Source organism: Athene noctua, chromosome 2, assembly GCF_965140245.1.
Source record: "Athene noctua chromosome 2, bAthNoc1.hap1.1, whole genome shotgun sequence".
Lineage (NCBI taxonomy): Eukaryota > Metazoa > Chordata > Aves > Strigiformes > Strigidae > Athene > Athene noctua.
In genome coordinates this window covers 137,847,213-137,871,944 of record NC_134038.1, presented here as the reverse complement: position 1 = coordinate 137,871,944, position 24,732 = coordinate 137,847,213, and the positions used below count along the sequence as shown (strand labels likewise).

At 43.1% G+C, this 24,732-nt stretch overlaps 1 protein-coding gene across 3 annotated transcripts; it reads left to right on the top strand.

The window, feature by feature from the left end:
* Nucleotides 1-3,723: 3,723 nt before the first annotated feature.
* Nucleotides 3,724-23,335, top strand: CDCA7L (cell division cycle associated 7 like). Of its 3 annotated transcripts, none has more exons than XM_074900400.1 (10): nt 3,724-3,808; nt 10,497-10,643; nt 13,642-13,746; nt 14,241-14,600; nt 16,489-16,563; nt 18,046-18,231; nt 19,665-19,796; nt 20,608-20,757; nt 21,909-22,045; nt 22,400-23,335. In XM_074900400.1, exons 1-10 carry the CDS (start codon nt 3,731-3,733, stop codon nt 22,428-22,430), a joined length of 1,401 nt encoding a protein of 466 aa, XP_074756501.1. In that variant the 5' UTR covers nt 3,724-3,730; the 3' UTR covers nt 22,431-23,335. The 3 variants fall into 3 exon arrangements, with proteins under 3 accessions (XP_074756501.1, XP_074756500.1, XP_074756502.1); XM_074900399.1 differs by having other exon boundaries at nt 19,662-19,796; XM_074900401.1 differs by lacking the exons at nt 3,724-3,808; nt 10,497-10,643; nt 13,642-13,746 and having other exon boundaries at nt 18,052-18,228.
* The last annotated feature ends 1,397 nt before the right edge of the window (nt 23,336-24,732 follow it).

Genomic DNA, 24,732 nt, shown 5'->3' with positions numbered 1-24,732 from the left:
CAAGTAAATCTTAGATCTGTTGTTTTCTTCTATACCTTCTGAGATGGTGATTTGCCCTGCACAGCGGAACAGATATTGGCCTTTCTTTTTCACTTACTAGAGGATTTGCAGAGCAGGAAAAGAGGATTACAATTCCTCTCAGCAGAAAGTAATCCTTTTAAGTTAGGTATGTCAGCATTCATTGAGAAGTGTGGGAAAGTGCATGCTACTTAAAATGCTTGACAGGTCTCAGAGAAATGTGGTGGCAGGAAGATGGGAGCAAAGCCCCCAGTCGTGATTACAATGGTCTCCAAATAAGAGAGTGTTGGAGGGAGCAGTGAAAATAGAGCTCAGGAGCAAGGACTGATTTTAATGTTTATCCGACTCATTAAATTCACAGCATTGAAGTCCAGAGTTATAACCTAGAGTGGTATTTGTTCGTTCAAAACTAGTAGCAGACAAATTTTGCATTTACAAGGCCACTTCAGAGAGATGGTGGTCCTGTCCTGTAATTTTACTGTGCATCAGCATGTTAGCAAGGTGATCCCCATAAACTGATGGATCTGCTATACCTGATACATATTCTGAACAGCTCATAATTCCTTCAGTACACAACTGTTCTGCTTGGAAAATTATAGTCTGATTATAATTGTCACACCAAGCCCAAGACAGAACTGAGTTTCATTGTATAGTTTAGGAGTCCGAAGACCCGGGCTGAGACAGTATCAGCAATGCTCTCATGGGGTGATGAACACAGACAGAACCTATTATGGACACAGGCATTACAAAATAATTCAGGCTTAATATATAAGGCTGAAGTTGAAGAGTACCCAGAATCCAGATGAACCTCATCTGAGCAGCTGATGTGATCCTACTCATGCCTACAAGGCAATAACACAAAAGCAATTGGGGGCTAGAAAAACAAACTCTGAAGTAAGATGAGAAGAGTAAAGAAAATGGGCGGGAATTCTATGATGGAAAATCCACACTAAGAAGTGTCTGAGGTACAGCTGCAGACAAATTAAACTAATGAAAATTTTAAAAAAACCAAAACACTTCCAACAGAGCAACACAAGGAGCAATAGCTGACATGAAGGGCTTGAAAATGCTGGGAAGGAGAATGACTGTAAAAGTACAAATGAAGTGGAAAGTTAACAGAAAAAAAGAGAAACAAAGCAAGAAATTGCATAAAATAGCAAAAGATATTATCAGGCAGTTCATAATGTATTTGTAACAGCATAATAGCTGCACATCTCTATTGTAACAGAACGCAATTTTATTCACTCTAATTTAGCACAGGAAAGTCAACACAGTCATTTGAAATCTGTTGATCGCAATCCAAGATAGCATCTTGACAGCTTCTAACAAAGTGCTTCATAATGTAGACTGTTGGGGACAAGTGAAAGAACCAAACCCCGGGTCAGCAGTAGAATACATAAAATACATGTCTTTCAGGAATGTATTGCACAAGAGATCTTTTTTTCTTTTGTATTTTAAGAAGTCTGCATTTCAATTTTGCTGATATTATACATAATTCCTGCATTTTGTCTTCTACTGAATTCCCTCCTCCCCACCCCACCTCATCCCCAAAGCTTCTTATTTCTGCAGCCTGAGTGACAACCGCAGGTGCCTCTATAGCAGATATTGCAATGCAAACCAGTATTTAAATGGCCTGCTTTGGCTAAACGGTTCTTTGTTTGCATGTAACTACTTTCCTCACATTCCCTCCTAACAAATACTCTCCATATGGCTGGCATATAAAGGCTTGGAAGTACTTAAATGGGAAGTCCATCATGTGTTACACTGAGGATCAGATACCATGGTACATGGAGAGGCTCTTCCATGTTTTAGGGTGGCTGTTCAGAGAGGGGCAGAAAATGACCATTTCTCATCTGTCCTTCACTTTCCTACAAAAACATTACTTTTCTCTGACTTTTATTTTAAGTCAATATTTACAGTACAGTATTTAAAATAGTCAGGCCTGGGAATTCGTTGTAGCAGGCAGACTGCACAATGCGTTCTGGAGCTCTCCCCTAAATTAAGACATACATATAACATTTAATTTGATGCGTCTGAAAGTATTAAACTGGTCAAAACAATCTGAATTTATTTTAGCATGGCAATTCACAATCAGGTTTGAAGGCAAGCTACTGAGGAACACAGCTCATCTGATTTGCTTTTATCAATGCAAAAACTATAAAAGCAGTTCTCATGGGTTTATTTCAGCCAGATTATGTGGGCAAGTGAATTTCTTGCTCTCCTGGTCCAACTATCCAGACTAGAGGGCTTGTGGAAGCTCACCCACATGCTGCTAGACAGAAACCTGGGTGTGGAACATGTCCCCAGACCTTATCCTGATGTCCCCCCAGTTCAGACATAGCCATCCAGTGTTTTCCTGTCTTCTCAATTCCCAGAGAGACAGCGGTAAAGACATTTATTGTATGGCGCTGCAAACACTGAAGGTACTTCATGCCAGTCCTGACAGAGCTCTTTACCTGGGAGCCAGCTGCAGCAGCCATCCTGCTGGGATGGACGACGAGCACTTGGCAGCAGCCCCATCAGAGGGGGCACACAGTACTGCCAAGGTGGATACTGCTCAGGGCCACAAGGGAGAAACATTCAGACTCAAGAATGGGAAAAGTGAAGGGAACTTTATAAAATGTGCTCTCATCACAAGACTGAATTTAATTAAAACCATATTGGAAAGTGCACCATTCCATTACCAAAGCTGCTGAAGGAAAACACCATATTGGAAAGCCAACATTCTGTTACCAAAGCTGCAGCCGGAAAATACCATCTTGGCAGGTTTCTGCCAGACCTGCTTCACATTGCATTGGAGGAGTGAAGATTCAGTGTCAGTGGAACCGGGGGAAGTTGTGCAGGGACCTCCACCCCACCCCATCGGCACCTTTGGGAGTATGTCTCTGCTCAAAGGGGTGCTTTCCTCACTGAATAATCATAAGATAAAGTGCCTAATCTAGTACCATCTCCCTTGGTTAATAAACGGACATGCATTATGTTGTGAGTTTTTAATAATTATTTTTAAAAATAAGAATGAAACCTCTTAATTGAGGAACACAGGTTATTCAGAGGAAAGTAGAAAAATAGTTTCCATGTGTTGGTGTGCATGTATCTTCCTGCTAGCTGAAGACAGGAAGATGATAATACAATAAGAAACTGCTTGCAGAAAAAATGCTTTAGAAACCGGTACGTTCCCATTTTTCCAATTAAATTTCTCTAATTTGACTTGGTTTCCACCACTTGCGGCATTTTGAAATTGGAACTCTTGCTGTTCAAAGAAACCAGTTCTGTCTCCCATGGCTTTCAGCTCCAGGTTTCACTCGCGCGGTTAAGGGCAGTCGAGCCGGGAAGCTGGGGAAGGCTCCCACAAAGCATTTAAGGCTGCACCGCCTCCATTCCCCTTTTTTAAAAAAAATGTCTTCCAAAAGGCCTACGCTTCGCACGTGTAAACATTTTAAACACTGCAGGATGAACGCGTATTCCCCCAGGCAAGGCCGCTCCCTTCGGACTACGGGCTGCTGCCGTGTGAGGGGGAGCTGCACCTTCCGCCCCAGCACCCCGGCGGAGCCCCCCGGGATGGCTCTAACCCACCCCCAGGCAGGCTGCCCCAGCCCCATCTCGCCTTTCCCGCCGTCTCCGGGCGGCTCCACCCCGCCACCGCCTCCCGCTCCTCCTCCTTCTCCTCCTCCTCCTCCTCCCTCCAGCCGCAGCGCGGGCGGCTCCTTGCGCCATGGTGCGGCGCGGCCGGCGCCGGCGGCGGCGGGGGGCGGCGGCGGCGGGCCCGGCGGTGGCGGCCAGCCGCGGCAAGGTGAGGCGGCACGCCCGGCTGCGCGGGGCGGGCGGGAGATAGGCCGGGCCCGGGGGAAGGGCGCCGGCTCGGCTGTTTTCCGCCTTCCCGGGGTAGCGGCGGCCTTTGTCCTCTCCCCGCGGCGCCGGGGCGGGGGGACGAAAAGCTGCCCACCGCCGCCGCCGACAGCGGCGGGCAGCTCTTCGCCCCCCCACCTTCGCCCCTGTTGCAGGCGTTCCCCCGCCCGTTACACACGGTCCCGGCGGCCCCACCGGGCTTCCTCCACGTGGCACGGCGGCTGCGGGGCTGCAGAGCGCCGGGGAAGGGGCTGGAAGCCGCCGCTGGGGAGGCCCCCGAGGCGCTGAGCATCGGTGGGGAAACTGGGGGGGCTGGGTCCTGCGGGGTCTCTAATATGAGACCGGGCTGCGCGCAGCTTGTTGGGGAGGAGCTTTGTTAATTAATTAGTCTCTGTGAGCCTGGGGATGTCACTTTTGAAACGTGGTTTGTTTTTTTTTTTTTTAAATTCTATTCTTTTTTTTTTTTTTTTTTTGGTTGAAATGCCGCGATGCCACAAACGCGTATTTGAGCCGCCTGAATACATGTGAGTATGGGTAAGGTTGGAGGCTCAGGGACAAACGCAGGCGTGTTTTGATTGGCGCACCCGACTGCAGTCTGGTCCAAGCCTGGCATTTCCTTGGGTGCATCAGTCAGGCTGCTTGTGTGGTTCAGCTCTTGAGAGATGATGTGGTGAGTCTCCCAGGCGGTGGGAGGGAGGGGGGAGAAGGTCAGCATCTCCATCAGCTCTTGCTCATGGAGGGGTAGGGAGTTACATGGGGTTTTATGGAACCAGGAGGGTTGTAGAAACCCTGAGACGTTTGGTAGGGCCTCTGTCCTCTCAGGAACTTCGTAAACCTTCCACCTCTGGGCCCAGGTTCTCCCCTGGCAGAGTGGAGATAAGGGTGCTGTAAACGTTTTGGGAGAAAACTGATTGACACGGTACAACAGAAGCAAATGGCACATCTCACCTCGTGCTATAAGGAGGCTGGTCACCTTTCTACTGCACAGCTAGAAGTGTGCAAGTCATGTTTATTTTAAGGCTCAGCAAAGAGGAGAAGGACGCAGTCTGTTCTCAGTACACTCCTCTTTCTGTTGGGAGCTTATTTTGGGCTGAGCAAGGCCTTCTTTTGGCTCCTGCTCCTCCTTGCAGCACGCTGACGAGCAGTGGGTTCAGTCCTGGCTGAGCCAGAAGGACGTGGTGGTGAAGGTTCAGACGTCTCTGAAGTCACGGGTCAACTGCTGACTGCTGAATTAGCTTGTGAGTGAGTACATGCCCCCATTGAAAGCAATTGTCAGGGAAGTCAGCAGCACAAAATTGTTTTGAATTGCAAGACCTGTGGTTCCATTTCCCACCCCAGGATTTAATTTAACAGATCCTTGCACAGCAGTTTCAGTATGTGGAGCTTGTTGAAGGGGTGCTGGCTGACAGAGCTTTAGCACCCAGAAAGCCTGGATGCTAGCGGTCCAGACATGAAGAGTGGACACACTGCATTCCCGTGGTGTTGTACAGAAGTGTTTTGCTTGGAACGCCAGGGCTCGGAAAGTAATTAGGCACCGCCACAGATGAAAGGGATGCTCTTGAATTATGCAGAATTAATTCAGAAAGAGCTGTTACTACTGTTTGGATCAGCAAGAGATTAGATATTACAAAAGAAGAGATAGTAGCAGTTGACAGAGTGTTTGGACTGCGTTCATATGCTGGCATGCTGGTATTCACATTATTATCTGCATTTTTGAAGAGTAGGGGATAGTTTCCAGGTAGATGCTGCCTATGGAAGGTAACATTCTACATGAGTCACCAGGTGATTTTGATAGTTGGGCATTCTTTGTTTTAGGATAAAGTAGCTTGATAGGTTTTAGCTTATTTAATTACAAATTTAAATAAAGCAATGTAGAAACCATAGCCTACTGTTCTGAAAATAGCTGAATTTACTAAAATGTCATGGTGTACTTGACTTTAGCAGTAGGTTGATTGGGGTAAAAATTGCCAAAACTTTTTGCGGGGGCAGGGGTAACCACCCTGAAAGTCCCAGGAGTGGTTACTGTGGCAGATTTACAGGTTTAGGCATAATTCATCTTCACAAAGTATCCTTGCAGATTGTAAAACTGTGATGACTGTTCATTTTGTTACTTGTTCCTTCTTTTCTCTGAACACCCACTTGCCTTTCACCCTGCTGTCACTTATGCCAGGAATGTGCTTCACTGTCCAGAAAGTTTCAGGTTTTTGTGCTTTGATGCTGTTGAGAAATTGTGGAGATCATCTGGGATCTTCCATGCCTTCCTAGATTTCGTTGTTGCCCTTGAGTCTCAGGCTGGTTGGATAGTGTTGACAGTCCTGTTGACCATGTGTCTAGTTGTGTGATTCTTCTGCACTGTAATACGTGACTTTGCCTCTCTTTGCCTTCCATGTCTTTCACATGTTTTTGTGATGTTTAAAATTAAGCTTTCAGACAATGCTGTTCGCCTTTATGATTCCAGTGTAAAGACCAGAATCTTGACTTCTGAATAGTTTTGGGTTTTTTGGTTTGGCACCTATCAGCATTCTGGCTGGGTCCCTCTATGCTTGTAGCGCTGCCCATAATTGTCAGACTTGGAGTGCTTCCCTGTTTGGCTGTTATTTTGGGGCTATGAGCCAAATCCAGTGCCTGTAACCCTTGGGTGGCGTGCCTGGGGCTTGCCTCCATACGGAGCCTGGGGCAAGTCAAGAGCATGTGTTCTAGATGTGACTTTGTACAAGTTTGGTTCGTGTGAGTATCCATTTGAGATTAAACTGGGATTATTTCAGTTTGACTCAAATTTGAATGTTACTAAAATTATCCGTCCTCTGCTTCAAATAGGAATGTCCGCACATTGTGCAAACTTGAATGAGGGAAACACAGCCCAGCTGACTTTTTTTTTTTCATGGTAACAGCAAAAGTAGAGAAACCGAGACCTTCTTTCTCACACAGTATGTTCTCCTGATACATCATTGTCAGAGAAGAATGCACTAATGTGACAACTGGAGATGAAAATGATAGGTACAAATACCTCTTAAAAAAATTACATATGGTTGAAAGCCGTATAGAAATAATTCTGATGATTCTGATGAAGGCGAGGGTGTGCATGCAGGCAGGCATTTTCTCTTTGCAGCCTGCCAGGGCGCTGCCTTGTAGAAAGGCAAGTTGCATCTGTTTTGGCTTTGGTATCAGGAAAGTTGCTTTCTCACTTTGAGACATGAGAATTCTTCCTGTTGATGTAGAAAGTAAAACAGCTCACCCCAGGCTTTTCTCCTGGCCTAATAAGGCTAAGTGGGGATGGCACTTGGAAAGATGTTGTTCTGACTGGTGGGGACCTCAGGTGCTTTACGTTGCCCATCATTTGTGCAGTGAGTGCAGGAGCATTGCTGAAACAGGTCTGACATCTCTCCCAGCGCTGTTTTCTGTCTCTTGTCACCCTTGGCCTTTGGTGACAGATCTGCCAGCCCCCACGGGCACACACGAGCTGCCTGCTCCCAGTTCCGTGGGAACGGTACCTCTTCTCCACACAGCCTGACAAATGTGGGTGCACCTCTGGATGTACTGGCGATATTTTGTCAAATTTAGAGAAGGTGAAACTGAGAGATGTCTTGTTGAAAAAACATAGTTAGGGTTGGTTATTCTGGCAGTTGTGAGATTGTGTGCTGTTCATAGCCGGGAATATTGTCTGCTACTTTTGAAAAGTACTTTGTGGGTGTTTAAACAAGTAAGTGTATTTTATGTGCAAAAATAACTAAGCTCAATAGAAATAAAATTTCCTACTAGAAATAAGAATTTGACTTTCTCAGCAGCTGTGAATTATTTCCAGCTTTCACTGGATTTTCAGTACTTCGCTTTTTGTACCTGGTATCTTTAAAAGACATTCTCACATTGCAGTATTTCTCACATCTCTACAGCATTTCAGCAGACAGTTGTGTCTGAACCTGTGGTCTCTTCATGTTGAAATGCTTCCCCTGAGCAAGCTTGAAATGTTCATCGCCTCTCTGCCTTCCTGCCTTTTTTAGGGATTTAGTGGCAAAAAGATCCTCTTTTGAAGTGCCTTCATCTTTCAAGTGTTTAGAATAGATTAATATTTTGATATTTGTGTTTAGGTAAATATGTATTTTCTTTCTTGGTGTATGCTACTTTGTTGACAGAGTTAAAATGCTAGACTCTGATGCTGATTATAGATCAGTTCGTGAATGTACTTTAATTGAACACTAAAAATGGAAATGCCGGTGGCTTCCGGAACTACACAATAAATAACAGCAAATCAACCCATCACAGCAGAGGTGTTTGGTGCAGACTCACCTTTGATGTCTGTCTGTTGAGAGCAGTGGACTTCTGCTGGAATAAATTTCATTTGTGATTTCAGGTGTTGAAATGCTGGATTTCAGGTGAGCAAGTTTGCTTGGGAAGGTGCTTTTTTTAAACTCTTGGAGTATGCCCACCTTGTATGTGTCAGGTGTGGTCCGTTATTAACTTAAGCCCTTTCAGTGAAATGGGGACTCATCAGTGACTGAATGGTATTCTGCATAGGCTACAGGGGCAACTCACTAACTAAAAATCTTTGAAGTTCTGCAGTAAGTTACTTAAATCAGTACCTTAGTATTGGGGAATGCATAAAGATCAGGAAAGGTCTTCTACTGGAAAAGAATTTTTTTGTTGTTCAGAATCAGTAATTACACCCCCATAATGGCTCCTCTGGTGCAGACGCAGAAGTAACAGGCGAAGAAGAAGAAATTAGTTAGGCATACAGTAATCACAGCAGTGGCTAACTCAGCTGTACAATAGCACAAGAACTAATGCAGTGGCTCCTGGAAGCCATTCCTTCATAGCAACGAGCCTCACAGCTACTTGTATGTTTTTCTATTAAAATGCATAAAGCTTCATTTTTAACAGTGCTCTGTGCTGTGTGAATTCTGTCACAGCAGTGGAGGCGGATTCTGGCTGTTTGTTTTAAGAGGTGGGGGTGAGGGAATATCCAAAGGAGTTCAAATGCGGACAGCACGACTTCTGCAGCAGTGCATTGGGTCGTGCCGTTATGTGCCTGCGAGGGTCAGTTGTTCAGAGGTGAATTCTGCTCTTGCTCAAGCAACAGTATATCAGTTTTGCATCAGTCTACATCAGCTTTATAAAAGCAGAGCAAGAATAAAATTTAGCCCATGTATGCCCATTACTGTAGCTTATTTCAACGAGTGGTGCTTTGGTCAAGGTGCTGCTTGCTTTTTTTAATGAAAATGGAATTTTGTCAGCAACATTATTTTTGGAGAATGAGCCTCCTTTGGGCCATTTGCCTTGATACAAATAACTAAAAGAAAAATCAACTTAAAAATAATTATTATATGTGGCCCTCTATGATCAACCTTGGTTGTGACAGCGGGCAAGCGCAGGCTGCTCTCTGTTCTGGAGTTCACCTTGGGGATGTTCTCTTGAATGTTCAGGGCTGGAGACCTCCTTTGGATGAGGAACTGGCCCTTTTCACAAGGCAACTGTTTATCTCTCAGGAACACGAGATCATGAGAGGAATGGGAAATCCACATGTGGCTTTAGCACACACCAAATGGCAGAGAGGCTTGCTTCAAGGAAGAGTAGCATGTGTGACATGTACATGTGGTCCTGGGGATGTAGAAGATAAATATCTGGGTGCTGGTGAGCAATGCAGACGCTTTTCTCCTTGAGCATTTCTGTGAACAGCAGCATGGTTTTGCAAGTGATACTGGGATGTGTAAAAGCGTGTCCTGAAGCTTGTCAAAATGCCTTGGTTTTTAGGGCTGGATCTGTTCATCTCATCCTTCCATGCACCAAATCCTAAAGCAGCCTAGGTGGGAGCTGTGTGAAGGCTTCCTTACTGGCCCATTACATGGAGAGGCTTCTTCAAAGTGCCTGGTGAAGTACATGGCCGGGGGCAGTGGTTGGATGTGGGGGAACGAGTCTCCTTCCATGCTAGGACTGGACTTCTCAAACTCTGAAGTTGTGACCTTGGTCACCTCGGAAGGTGCTGCCGCCTGCCCTTGGCAGTGCTTCCTTCTGGCGGGCTACCTCATGGGCTTCTAGCAAACGAGGAATGTTCTCCGTTAAAATGTGTTTTCACTTTCATAAAAAGTGTTGCGGAAAAAGCTCTGTGGCAGTACTGATGAAGGAGAATGAGTTGCATCGGTTTTATTTTTGGAGTTCGCTAAATGGCTGCTAAAATATGTAATGGTACTGGTACCACTCTAATGGTAACGTTTCTTTGTACTTGATTATCATTGCATTATATTAAATTGTGTGTTCCTCACCTCTGAACCATCATTGCTCTGTAGGAGAAGGAGCAGTGATGGGTTTCACTACAAATAAAGGGTGCCCTGATCATGTGCTTGCAAAATGAGGCACATGTATATTTTTATGTCAGAGAAGTACTCTTCCGTGGAGTTAAACACCCTGCATATCACATCCCCTCCCTAGCCCCACATCTGGAGTCTGAATTGAGGGATTAAAACAGTCTGTACAGAATTTTCCTGGAGTTTAGCTAAATGAGGTACAGTTTGCGCATAGCGTATTTGTGATACATATTTGTACTTGCATAGGAGTATAAAAATAAGTTGTACTGTTGCCAGTTTGAGTTTTCCTATTAAGTTGGCATGTCTGACTCTGTCTTCTGTCTCATTTTGAATCAGAAACAGATACCCAAGGATGTGGCTGACATTTTTAATGCGCCCAGTGACAATGAAGATTTTCTGGGGTTCCAAGATGATGCTTCCAGACAGAGGTTGTTGTCAGAGGACAAATATGCTAGTTTTGATTCCCTGGAGTCAGGAAAAAAGGTAGGAATGGATTGCCGTGTACCGATTACAGTCGTTGGGTGCAGTAGTACTCTGAGCCTTGTGTCAAGTCTGTGTGAGCCATAACTCACAGCAAAACCCATAATCTGCAGTCCTCATATTAAAAATAAATGTAAACAATCTTGCTATCCTTTTTAAGGTTTAATGATTCATGATTTTAAAAACTCTTTCATAATATAAAAAGGAAAATGGGTTTCATTAGGTGAGTTTAAGTGAAATAGGTAAGTATAGCAAACCGGAAAGAGAGAATTACCATCCTGGGCTGACGTGCTCTGGATACATGACAGTGGAAATGCATGGTAATAGATGGCCATTTGTGAGTATGAAGACTTCAGGGTGTTTCTTCCAGAAATGTATCTTGGTGCTGTTTCTGCACTGAAAACAAGTTCTAGTGGTGGTGACCCACAAAAACCATCAGCTCCTCCTGCTGTGATTGTGCGATTTGCTGATTCTCTGCTCTCTTAATGGTGAAATAGCTTGGATCATTATTTTCATTCTCTGATTTGGTAGCTGGAAGCACCAGCTGAATTCACAGGAAAGGAAGAGAACGGGGTGTGCTGTCCTGGCTGCTAGAAAATTCAGTTTTTAGTCTTTTAGAAGCTTTATAATTATATACTTGATAGATATGGGCTAATGTGCTAAAAGATACTACTGTCAGCTGTGCTTTCGAAAATGTGCCTCCATTTCCATTAACCACAAAATTTAAAATAGCTTTTAAAATTTTCTTCCTTTTCTTTTCCCAGTCCATTAGGTCAGTATCTGGTTAAGAGGTGCTGAGGACAAGGAAGATGGCTAGTGCTAGGAAGGGACACAGAATGAGGCTTGTACAAGTATGTACTATTTCTGAGCCTTTGTAGGCAAATGGCCTCTCTGCCTCGGTTTCCCAACGTGTGAGATGGATATTATGATAATGATCTTTGCTGCAAAGCATTTTAAAATCATCTGATGAAAAATGCTGTGGAAGAGCTAGGTATTGTTAGTTTAACATGTGTTACTGAGAATCCCAGTGAGACTTGTCCCAAATTTACAGCTGGCACTGCAGCCTTCCTCAACATTCCTGTGTTTCCCTTGGGCTGAGAATTATTTTAAGTCTCCATCAGTGTTGAGCTTAACTCCTTTACCACTAAATGGTACAAAAAAAACCCCACAATTTTTTTATCCTGAGTTCCATCCATTTATGATGCCAAAAACCACTGCTGCTGAGAGAGATCATAGGTACTTGTACAAGAAACGAAAAGGTTTTGGTGCAAAGAGCAAAATGATGGGAAGTTTATAAAAATTCTGCAGTTGTTGAGAGAGGAGGCAGGGCAGCTGCCCTGCCGGGAAGGTGAATGGGGTGTTGGTGCATCAGGTGTTCCCTTGGATGCTGATGCGCAAATACATTAACAAGTAGTGACCTCTGCAGGTCTGCTTTTCCTCAGGGCTTTCTGCAGTTCTACTCTCATAATCTGCATTTTTGCTGAGTTACAGTTGTTTCTCCTATAGGTATTTTACCTTGCATAGACCATTCTTCCAAGGTGTAACACCATAGCTCTAGGTGTGTTATTTTTAGTCACTTTAGCTAACAAACAGCTTATTTCACACCCGCCCCCCCCCCCCTTCATTGTGGTATTTAATGAAAATATAGAATGCATAAAAACTTCAGCTTCCCTCCAAGAAATGCAATTTAACTTTAAAGTAACTTTCCTATTATGTTTGTTCCTTTCTCAAGCAGCTGCACTGCAGCTATCAACAAAAGAATAAAGTAATTTTGCTCAGAGAAAACTCATTCCAATTACCCATAATAATTTGTAGGAGATGTTTAAGTGTAAAGAAATAGCATATGCAGTAGCTCCCCCCTCCCCTTCCCCTGTAAGTTTTTGCACTCATCTATTGTATCTGGTTTTCACCAGATATTAACATAAAAAAGTGTGTAATTAAAGTCAGGGAAGGGAGGAAATTGAAAGGAAGAATAAAGATACTTAGCAAGTGCATCGTATGAAAGGTCATATCTGGTGTGGGAGGAAGAAATAGCAGAGGAAAATTGGGGATACAAACTTGCATGTTGCTGTATTTCAAGAGGCAGGTGTGGTGTGAACATGGGTTATGTTCCTACCATGGACAAGTTTCTCAAGAGACTAACAGGGTCAAGTTCACAGATGGTCTTCTACTAATTCTGATTGGAAGTATGGAAATACATTTCTGATTTAGTAAAGGCATTGTGTTTAATTGGTATGTAACGTGCATACCATGAAGAGTGTTTTAATGAGATCTTAGCTTATTTTTCATGGGCTGACTTTTTACTTCCTAGACTGTGCTCAGAAATCTGAGATCTGTCTACCCTAGAACACGTTTGAATGGTAAACAGCACTGTTACAACAGGGGGAGAGTTGAGCAGTTGGAAGATGGAGGGATGTTAGTCAGGCTGTTCAAAGCTCTGTGGTTTTGTGTTGGTATCTGGCACTTCAGTCATGGTGCAATAGCATGAGAAGGAACAGACTATCTCCAGGAGCCTTGAGTACTGCTGCAGCAAGCCCAGAAGAGAGTGTTTTTTCTACTGCTAAGTGAAAAAAGGAGGGCTTTTTGTTACTGTGGTTGTGGTTTATATTTTCTTCCATTCAAGGCCCATTTTTTTACATCCAGAAGAAAACATACAAAACAACATGATAATTTACACATAAGAAAACTGATTTATTGGGTAGTAGTGAAGAAGAGGAGGAATAGGGGAAAAAGAAAGTTTCCCCCACAAGAAGCAGCTCAGTTAAAGCCCTGTGCTCAAAATGAGGAAAAAAAAAAAATCTGCTAAGTTAAAATAACTCAGTGCTGAAACTCTAAATGTCTTCTACTTTTTTCTTTTGACAGGCTTTGCCTGCGAAGTGCTGCTTTCACAGTATATGCCATCTAGTTGGTACCTGCCCGAACCTCAGAACAGGTTTATTGTGACTGTGTGACTACTCTGTATCTGACTGTCTCTCATGGCTACTGGCTGGTATTTTTACAGGGGGTTCGATTTCAGTCCAGATACCTTACTGAAGAACTGCGGAGGATTTTCACTGAAGACACTGACTCTGAAACGGAAACGTTTGAAGGTTTCACTTCAAGCGAGGTAGATGTAAACAAGAAGGGAGTTCTGGTAAAGGCAGTCACCTGTGCAAGAATGTATATGTTGGCTTCTTTTTTTCTCTCTTCTGTGTAAAACGCATGTTCTAGTAGGATTATTTCTGATACACCGTGATGTTCTTTATTCACGCTGAAGAAAAATACGTGCTATCTTAAAAGAGAGAAAAAGCTTTATTTACTGTAACGTTACATATTAGAAATTAGAACTTCTTCCCCAGCTTGTAGTCAGACTGTGCTGGACAATACTGTTCCTCTGAAGACAGCCATGTCTGTATCCAGACAGTATTAATACATAGATTTTGTGTTGGTCTTGGCACAGGAAGAAGTCATGTACTGTGAACTTTAAAAAATTTTTTTGATTATGGTGAATTTATGACAGTACCTTTGGGTGGTGAGACTGCTGCCTAGAATTAGTGATTTAAAAATTACCTTTCTTGTGTCATAGCCAATAACGTAACATGGGATTCTTCCGAACTCTAGGTGATGGAGTCGGACCTGAGTGATGAAGATCATGAGAAATTATTAGCTAGTGAGGGAGAAGAGGAGGAAGAGGCAAAGAAGGAAGTTTCCCCCAAGAGAAGAAGCTTTGGCCTTCGTGTTGCCTTGCAGTTTCCCACCAGAAAGTTGTCGGAGAAAAAAGTGCCTGAACAGGGTTTTTCTAACTTACCTCTAAAGGACAGCGAGTCCCTTACACCTCTTTCAAAAGAAATAAGCTGCAAGCAGTGGGACAAACTAGAGGGCTCTGCTTCAGAGTCTGAAGAAGACATTAAAGAAACACAGGAGGAAAGTTCCAGTGCTCTTCTTAAGAGAGCCATGAATATTAAAGAAAATAAAGCCATGGTAAGACTTAGGAGCAGTGGTTTGTTCCCCGACATTTACATCTGAGTACTTAGCTTCAGCACACTTCAGTGCTAGTGCTGTGCTGGGACTTCGGGAAAATCTCATGATGGTTTGTGTTTGAATTTTTCTTCCGGGAAAACCCTAGAGGACCATCAGCACTCAGATGTTTACCCCTAAAATAGCCTCAGGTAGGATTAGCATGCTCAGGTTTAAAACCAGAGCTGAACCAAACATTTTGTATGTGGTTTTGAACAAAGTTATGGATGCCCGAGTTGCAGTGTTACATTCAGAATGTTTCAGAAAGCCAGCTGGAGCTTGTCCCTTCAGGTGGTTTGTGGTGTTATCTGCACAATAAAGTTTCTACTTCTCATTTGTGTTTGACAGATCTGCTGCAGTTACTGATTGAAAAGCCAGCTTAAAACTGCTAAGACGATAAATGTAATTTTTCATTGTGTGGGATGTGGTGTTTACAGTTATGCTTTGCTATATAACTCCGAAAGGGTGCATATGTGTGCATGTGGGTGTGGAAAAGAGAGTCACTGATCGTTCCCTAACGCTTTTTCCTCTATTGTCCAAAATGCTGCCAGCTCTCTTTAATTACTACGCTGCCATGCAAATCCAAGTTGATGTTGGGTCCTCAGTGGCTCCTTCAGTTTTATGATATTCCAGGAAAAGTTACAGCTTCCAAGCAGTCTAGGGGCTCAAGTACACCTCTTGGGTGTGTGGGCCTGCAGCTGCCATGTAAAAACTTGCTTTAGTTTTGTACCTGTGTTTCTAATCTATCTTGTATCCTCACTGCTGTTGTGTTGGTCTTGCTGGTCCTCACCATTCTCACCTTCCACTCATCCTTCTAATTCAACCATTGCGAAATTGATTGGCCACCCTAGTTGCGGTAACATTAAATAGCTCTTAATAAATGCCACACTGAAATACTAGAAACACTGTATCCAGCTTTTAATCTCATGATTGTTACTGTGGTCTCAGAGACCTAGCAGCCTGGCTCATACCTAGTATTGCTGGCTTTTCAGAAGATAGCCTCATCCTGGCCTTCCAGAACATGTCAGTATTTTTTTGGACCTGTCAGCCACTGCTTCTGTTGAAATGTACCTTCAGAACATCTCCTACATGGTGCAACAGACCATCCTTCTGAAGTGCTTCTGATACTGCATACACCATGGTTAGGGGAACTGGCAGTGGGGCTTACTTGTTTTGTGACTTTGCAAATGAGCATGTACCCATGTATGCATCTGTGTGTATCTGCACAGAGCAATGGGTATGTCGCATTACTGGCTGTGGTTTGGGTCATTTGTGAAATCACTAGCTGTCAAGGTTGAAAAAGGGATGTTCCTAGTCATTGCTACGAAGGATCACTGAAAAATGACAAGCAAAGTTTCCCTGCTGCAATGTCACTGCTTAAGGGCTGAGTTCCTTGGAAAAAAGCACAGGTGTCTCGGTAGTCATTCAGTAAAATAGCCCACAGAGAACATCTTACGGCCTTCTGATAAAGGGCATCTTGTCATCCTTTTCTCCCTCCTATCATAAGAACTGTGAATTTCTCATTGTCCGTCATAGATATTGTAACCATGTTGTAATGCGCCTCTTCAAGTGTTGTTTTGACAAGAGTGGATGTAATTCTAGCTAATTCTAATTCCCAGTAAGATGGGAGCTGTAACGTTAGCGCTGCCTGCAGAGTTTTGCTCATTCAGGGGTAAATGAACCCCTTTTAGGAGCCCCACTTAAATAAAGTGCGTCCAGAAAGGTTTAATGAACTGAAACTTCAGGTGTTTAGATATAATTCGGAGTGGAGAGTGTGTAAGAGTGGATGATGGGTGTTGCTTGTTGGCAAGTTTGCAGTGAATTTTCAATGTGGCATCACTGTCGATTTCAGCTTGCCCAGCTGCTGGCAGAACTGAATTCCATACCTGACCTATTCCCGGTGAAAACACCCACCTCGACTCCTCCGGTAAGTCTCTGGTGCTGGCTAGAGTTGACAGTTGTTTTTTCTAGATTTAGGATTAATGTGTTTCCTAATGAAATGCTTTCACCAACTTTGTTCGGGTTTTCTTTGGTTTTGGTCAGTTTATCTGTGTAGATTTGCTATTGGTCAGTATTTAAGTACCAGAAGTTATGTGATGAAATGGAATTTTGTAAGATAATTTATGAAGAACTATGGAGACCAAGGTGATTCTTTATCATTTGTGCCCTAGAAATACTGTTGAGATGCTAGACAAATGTCTGTGTATGTGGGAATCAGGAAGAGAAGTAGTTTTCCTTTGGGTTTAGATCCTGTTAATTTCTCTCTTGCAGGCTACTCTTAAAACCCACACTTCCCAGCAGACCTATGATGATGAAATTGAACCACTTCAGCATGAACCCAGAATGATACTGTAGTTATTTCACAACTGAATTTTCTTGGCTAGAAGCAGAGAACTATTAACCCTCTAGGTTCTGTATAGAGTAGTGTTTTTTCACGTATATTATAAACAAAAGAGATTTGAGGAAAAACTGAAGGGCCATGCCTTTGGGAAGCCCATGTAGCAATGCTGGTGTGGTGGTTGTCAGGTGAAAAAGTGAAGCCAAATTATACAGTCTTTGAAAGGCTGGAGCCTTGCTAGTTCTAGTTAAATGCTACAGAAGCTTAAAGTTATCCTTCCAATACATACATAAGCCTGCTACTTTTATTTAGTATCTTTACATGAGGAAGGGGGAAGGCATCAGGAGTATTCTACTTACCTCATCTGCTTGGTTTTTGACTTCCAGTCTGTTTCCTTGTAGTGTGCCTTTCACCTCTTTTGAAGGAAATAAACTAAAGTGTATGGTGGCAAGCAGACTTGCTTCCTAAATCTTGTTTATACTGTCCAATTTAGTAGCTGCCTTTATGGTAGGTGTCAGTGCATGGATTAAATCACGCAGTAATTGGCAGGTGTGACATTATTAAGAGGGTATCTTGTGCCTCCTAGAAATGTCCAAGTTTTAGGAATCTGGAAACAGGAGAAGCAGCTTATTAATGCCCTTCAATTAAAAAAAAACCAAAACAACAAACCAAAGCAAGCAAACAAACCAAAATAACGTAGAATTTGAATTATTCCTTGAAGGTGTATTCAGGTTGTGGAAAATCTGAATATTTAGCTACTGTAGAATAGTGAGAGCTAGCTTCTACCTTGATATGCCATACATAAAATTTTGGTATAGTTCTGTGATGTTAATTGGAATAGAATCTGACTGAAGGTGTGGCATTTAAAAGGAGCAAAAAGGCACAGTGTGTAGGGGGAACACTTTAAGAATTCTAGAAATTGGTGAGGTTTGGCTTAACAAATAAGGGATGCGTGAAGAACTGATTAATTCATGATAGTACTAGTGTATTACAGACATTTTCAGATCATTTCTGGTGTTTAACACTGCAAGCATAACTGAAAGGACAGTTACTGGAATTTTTTCTTTCTAGAAACAGAAGAAGATCCCAAGGAGGACATTTTCTGAAGGCCAGATAGCACGTCGCATGAACCCAACCAGGAATGCTCGTCCACCAGAAAAATTTGCCTTGGAAAAATTTACTGTGTCGGCTGTCAAATTTGCAGAACACTTTGATACCTATAGTCAACAAAACCTCCTGAAGAAGAGACTCAGTGTGGTATTTGCCAGACTTTGGTATCTCCACTAGTCAGGGATTAGGAAACATTTAAACTGTTGGCCAGCACTTAGAACAGACATCACATCTTACAGAAAGTTAGTGAGAAACTTTAGTTGGAATTAGCTACAGAAGAAGTTATTTTCAGGCCTTCCTGCCTCATCTTTCACCTGTTAGCTGGGCTCTATTTTTGATATGTGTTATCCAAACATAACATGGCAGTAACTTATGGTCTTATTATTTATTCATTATCTGAGAATTACTAGAGCCCACAATGTAGAAGGCCTTTGAGCGGCAGGGCAGTGGGGCTGGTGGAGGTGGCAAAGCAGATCTTCTCTATCTTCAGACTCATAAAAAATTGCTACTTCCAGAGAAGGGTTTTGCTAGAGTTATCGCTGATAGTGATGGATGCCCTCGACTCCCCCGTCACACATTCTTCACACTCCAGTGTGAATGAAGGGAATCTCCACCAACAAACTGCTGTTGCATTGGCTAGCTATTCAAAAGTTGCAGGTTCTATTCTTTCCCATTTTTTTAAAATCTGTTTTTTTATCCCTTAGCTTATGGTAGTCATTTGTCTTGGTTATATTTACTGTATAGCCTTTATGATGAAGACTCTTTAAGTCTGCATCTGCACAGGCTGGATCCCAGTTCTGCTTGTAGGAATGAGTGCTGGGCATAGTTGAAGCATTACAGAGGGAACTCAGCTATTAAAAAAAGGAGTAGCACTGAATGAGAACCTGGGCTGGTAAATGACTATTTTGGAGAGAACAGAGCTGGTCTAGGGTGAAGGACAAATGAGGTGTTAAGAATGGGGTAGGGGAAAGGCTGTGGATCAAATGAGACTTGTACCTGAATAGGGGTCAAAGAGAATGATCATTGGAAGGAAAAGAAGAGCACTTAACAGTGAGTGGAGGACTCTCCCACATATCAAACAGGGTTAAGAGGAAAGGGCTGGTTATGGCAGGAGTAAGCTAAAACTTCAGTAAAGGTTTTTTAGGACATTAGAGATTGTCACTGGAGAAACAATTGGAGATTATGCTAGGAGACTGGAGGAAAAAAGCATGGGAAGGCAGATGATGGTCATAGTTCCTTATTTTGAGAAGGAAGCAATGGAGTGTGAAGAGTTACAGTGGAAGTATGCAGCGAATGCATATTAGGGATTTGTGGAAATAGAAGTAGCAATGATGGGAAGGAAGAACATATAAACAGAACAAATAACAAATGGAGTAGAGAAAAGATGAGGGAGGAGAGGAAGAGAAAGAGGTGGTAATGATTTGAGAACTCTGTTCCCTGTTCTTCCAGTGGTCCACAAGTCTGTAGTCCACCCCCTCTAGATCTCATACATATTATAAATGAAAGAATTTGTCACCAGGTTTGGTGACAGAGTCTTCATGACACCAGACAAAAGGTGTTGAGATGAGTTTGTTTAGCAGGGGGATTGTGGAGTGCGCAAAAGGAGGAGATCATCAAAGTACTCATCTCACCGTCCAGTAGAGGATATTACTGAGGAGGACTTGGACAACATTGCAATCACTGTTAAAGACAAGATCTATGACAAAGTTCTAGTAAGTGGTTGCTGTATTCTTTAGTGTGTTGATGAACTTGAAAGTCTCTTAGTAGTTCACTGGTGCTTGTTAAAAGGTATGCTTTCCTGAGGTGCTGGAGAGTGAAGCTCGGCATTACTGTATCACATGAGCAAAACTTTGAAAGCTTTGCCAGGCTTCCATGGGCTTGCCTGTGCCGGTTGATATGCCCCACCAACTTTTTGCTTCTGCAAAAAACTGCCTTCTTGCCATAGAGCTATTAAGTGGAATTTGCTATAGCTATGACTCACCACTGATGAGAGTTGACATCCATTTTATCTTTCATTCTTACAATATAAATGTTGTGGCAGTGGTGATTGTACCATTAAATAATAGTGATCCCTGCTGCTCCCTCTGGAAATGACATTTCTGTATGAGTTGGGTAGTTTCCAAAGCTCTTGATGGAACTACTTCCTTTCCTTCACTGGATTTGGCTAATATTGTCATAAAGATCTAGGTGATCAGCTTACTATATATTTCATGCTTCATTGTATTTGCAGACGTGAATCACAAGGTCATTTTCTGAATAGTTTTAGCTTTTTCCTAGATAAGAAAGGATCAGAACTGCAACATGGGGTTCATGTAGTTTGAGACTCCCAGTGCAACTGAAGCTAGGCAGCATCTCTGAAATTCCTAGCATCTCTCTGGATAACTATATGATTTATCACGACAGAAGGCGGTTCTCACTAAGTTTCTCATTGCTCAATTTGACTTTGGTTTGAAGTTTGTGCTTTGCTATCAGCATCTAAGATATCCTTCATATATATGCGTTTCTCCTCCATTCCAACTTTAGGGTAGTACTTGCCACCAGTGTCGACAAAAGACAATTGATACAAAGACAGTCTGTCGCAACCAGGGCTGTGGAGGAGTAAGGGGGCAGTTTTGTGGACCATGTCTTCGAAATCGATATGGGGAAGATGTGAAATCAGCACTGCTTGATCCAGTAAGTATTATTTCTTGGGCTTGGAAAGAAAGTGTAAGGTATACAGTTTTGTTAGTAAGCTGTGATGAGTATACACTCAACATGGTGTTGAAAGCTTTTTTGCCATGAGGAGATCTGTAGTACTGTTAGGACTGACACTGATCTTGTTGGAACTCCAGTGGAAGGTGCTGGACCTTGGTTACAGTCCACCCATCTTTGGACTCTGAATATCCACTTGCTTACCAGATAGTGGAGGGGAAGTGTGAGAGCTTTTAAGGAAAGAAATCTGTTCCCTTTCAGAAAAATTCCAAAATGTACCCTTTTTAAAATGCTCTCAGTAATGTGGCATGCAAAGCAGGTTCCTTGTTTTAGATTCTAACTTTTAAATGTGAGAAAAAAAGAAGAAGGATACGTAAAAGTCTTGGGGTTGGTTCCCTTTTCTCTGTTGTTCCCTGAGGTACTGAGCAAGGAGAGAGCACAGGCTGCTGCTAGAGAATAAGTCATTGGGTACACAAAGACCTCTCAGCAGAATTGCTTTTTCTGTGCTCAGCTTGTTCTGGGACTTCCTCTCCCCCGCTGTTGCTTTAGAGACGGGCTTCAGGCCTGGTCTGAAGGACAGTGAAGCACTAATAGCTCTGATGTGCTGACCCAGTGTGGCAGTGGCTGCTATTCTGTAACACCGGCTGTTAGCACCTACATGTCTGTGTTGAGTTGATGAGCAGCTGGGAGGTGCCTGAATTCATGTACATGCTGGGTAACTGAGTCCCAGGAATTGTGCTACACCAGCAGGCAGAGCCAGAGAAACTTGTCACAGTGGGTACCCATCTTTTTCTAGGAAATTCACTACGGTCAACCTAGCATAGGATGAGTTAACCAATAGGCATTAAAGATGCCTTTAGTCTTTGAAAATTAGTATTGAGCACATCAGAGAACCTGAGTCTTCAAAGTAAGAAGTATTCAAGCAAACAGGGGAGTACTTAATAATTTCTTTAATCCTGCAGAATTTGGAAAGGGTTAACAAGGTTGGCTGGCTGACACAGGCTTTTAAAACCTTGCCCTGAACAATCACATGGTAGGGAAGCCATACTTATGTCTGTTTGAACAACAGGAAGGTGAATATAACCTTGCTTATGGCTTGCCTTTACTCTGCTCCCACATTCACCCCCTTGCAGGCCTGGATCTGTCCTCCTTGTCGTGGGGTGTGCAACTGCAGCTACTGCCGCCGGCGGGACGGGCGCTGTGCCACGGGCATGCTCATCCACTTGGCCAAGTTCTGTGGCTACAACAACGTCAAAGAGTACCTGGAAAGGTGAGGGCCGTGCCCTGTGGTCATTCCTTTTTAAAGTATTGTGGCCCTTTAAATAATACTTGACTTCTGTAGCCTAGGACAGATCTTGGACCTATGCAAAAGAAGTCTCTTGGACTTCAGTTTTCTCTTAGGTTGAAATCAGCTTCATTAGTGAGTCATACTGTCTGTGTAAACAACTCATTTGTTTAAGAAATTGAAATGCTTTTGCCTATTTTGAAGTCTGTATTATTGCTTGAAACATACAGAAGTGCTGTTTGGGGAGTTGTCATCTTCAGCAGTTTGGGAAATTGTTTGTTTCTGGGGAACCTGAGTTTCCTAAAAAGCACTAACATGGTTTTCTCACATGTCTTCTAGTTTACAAAAACAACTGGCGGATGACAATTGAGAACACTGAACTCAAGCTGTGTCTGCAACTGGTCAATCTGCTGACAAATTTTAACTTTGAAAGGATATTACTATGTTTTATATAAGATAGAATTGTAGAGTATAGTATATGCATTTCTGTGTTACAAACTTTCTGATTTATGTGGTCTTATGCAAAAGATCTCTCAGGAAAATGTTTTGGTAGAGAAATCTACATGCACAGACCTATACATTAAATGAAATGGCACTCTTGAACCTTGAGTGGTTAATTTTTAATAGAGCTACACAGCCACGTGATGGAGAACTTGATCAATTTGAGCAATATTTTTATTTATGTAATTGTGCGAGTTTGCAGAAAGGGTGTTTAACAACTCCCGGTAAAGCGTACCCTGTCTTTAAAGAAACAAAAATCCCCTGTGTTCCAACTTGAACATAAAGATTCAGTTTTCCAACCCTTGCATTCTGAACCTATTCCTCCACCTGTAGTTTGTGGAACTTGTCCCTGCAAAAAAGGGAAGGGTACTTTTATCTGAATGCTATTATATTCCAGCCAAAGCCGATGCAACCTACCTGTGGGAGGATGATTTTTTTTTTTATTCCAAAGTGCAATTAATGACTGAAACATGAAAGTGAAAGTGTTTTGTAAAAAAAAAAAAAAATTTTAAATTTTAAACATCATCCCAGTAAAGAAAAAGAATTGCTCACTAGCAGTTTTTGTGTGATTCACCTGCTGCCTGAACCAACCACCTTACAGCAACCATAGCTGGTTAACGGGTTTAAATGATAAAGTTCAAGATTATTTTTTTTACATATAGTTTGTACTTAGATTTTTTTTTTCATATGTATAACCAAGCTTTCAGAAAACTTTGTTTAAATGCACCATGTTTGTATTGCAGTATGATTATATTAAAATTCTTGTAAGATACACGTTTTTTTAATGTAGAGAGAATAAAGAATAATCAAAGTATTTTCTGAGTCATACTCCACCCAGATGCTGATATTTCCCATTAACTTTCCTGTAGCTGGTGTAATCATGTGGGGAAGCACATGAACATGGCACTGAAGTATGAGGAAATAACAGAGAGCACCTAAGTTTTACACTAAGGACTGTGTTTCTGTGAGGCGAATCACAGAATCATTCAGGTTGGAAAACACCCTTGGGATCATCGAGTCCAACCACCCGCCCTACTCTACAAAGCTCTCCCCTACACCACATCCCCCAACATTTCATCTAAACAACCCCTAAACACATCCAGGGATGGTGACTCCACCACCTCCCTGGGCAGCCCATTCCACTGTCTGGCCACTCTTTCTGTGAAAATTTGTTTTCCTAATGTCCAGTCTAAACCTCCCCTGTTGGAGTTTAAAGCTGTTCACTCTTCTTCTGTCACTAATCACCTGTGAGAAGAGACCAGCACCAACCTCTCTACAATGTCCTTTCAGGTAGCTGTAGAGAGGGATGAGGTCTCCCCTCAGCCTTCTCTTCCTCAAACTGAACAGTCCCAGCTCCTTCAACCTCTCCTCATAGGATTTGTTCTCAGGCCCTTCACCAGCTTCGTTGCCCTCCTCTGCACTCGCTCCAGCACCTCGGTATCTCTCTTGTATTGAGGTGCCCAAAACTGGACACAGTACTCCAGGTGTGGCCTCACCAGTGCAGAGCACAGGGGGACTATCACCTCCCTACTCCTGCTGGTCACACTATCTCTAACACAAGCCGGGATGCCGTTGGCCCTCCTGGCCACCCAGGCACACTGCTGGCTCGTGTTCAGCTGCTTGTCCATTAGAGCCCCCAGATCCTTTTCTTCCAGACAGCTCCGGCCACACCTCCCCAAGCCTGTAGCCGTGCAGGGGGTTGTTGTGGCCCAAGTGCAGGACCTGGCACTTGGCCTTGTTGAAGCTCATCCCGTTAATGTTGGCCCACCGATCCAATCTATCCAGGTCTCTCTGTAAAGCCTCCCTATCCTCATGCAGATTGACACTCACTTAACTTGGTGTCATCTGTGCACTTACTGATGATACACTCTATGTCCTTATCAAGAGCATCAGTAAAGATGTAGAACAGAAATGGTCTCAACACCGAGCCCCGAGGAACACCACTGACCGGCCACCAGCTGGATTTAGCTCCATTGACCACCACTCTCTGGGACCGTCCATCCAGCCAGTGCTTGACTCAGCAGACTGTTTGCTAATCCGGGCCATGAGCAGCCAGTTTTTCTATGAGAAATCTATGGGGAACTGTGTCAAATGATTTTCAAAAATCCAGGTGGATAATATCAACAGCTTTTTCCTCATCCAATAGTGAGGTCATCTTCTCACAGAAGATC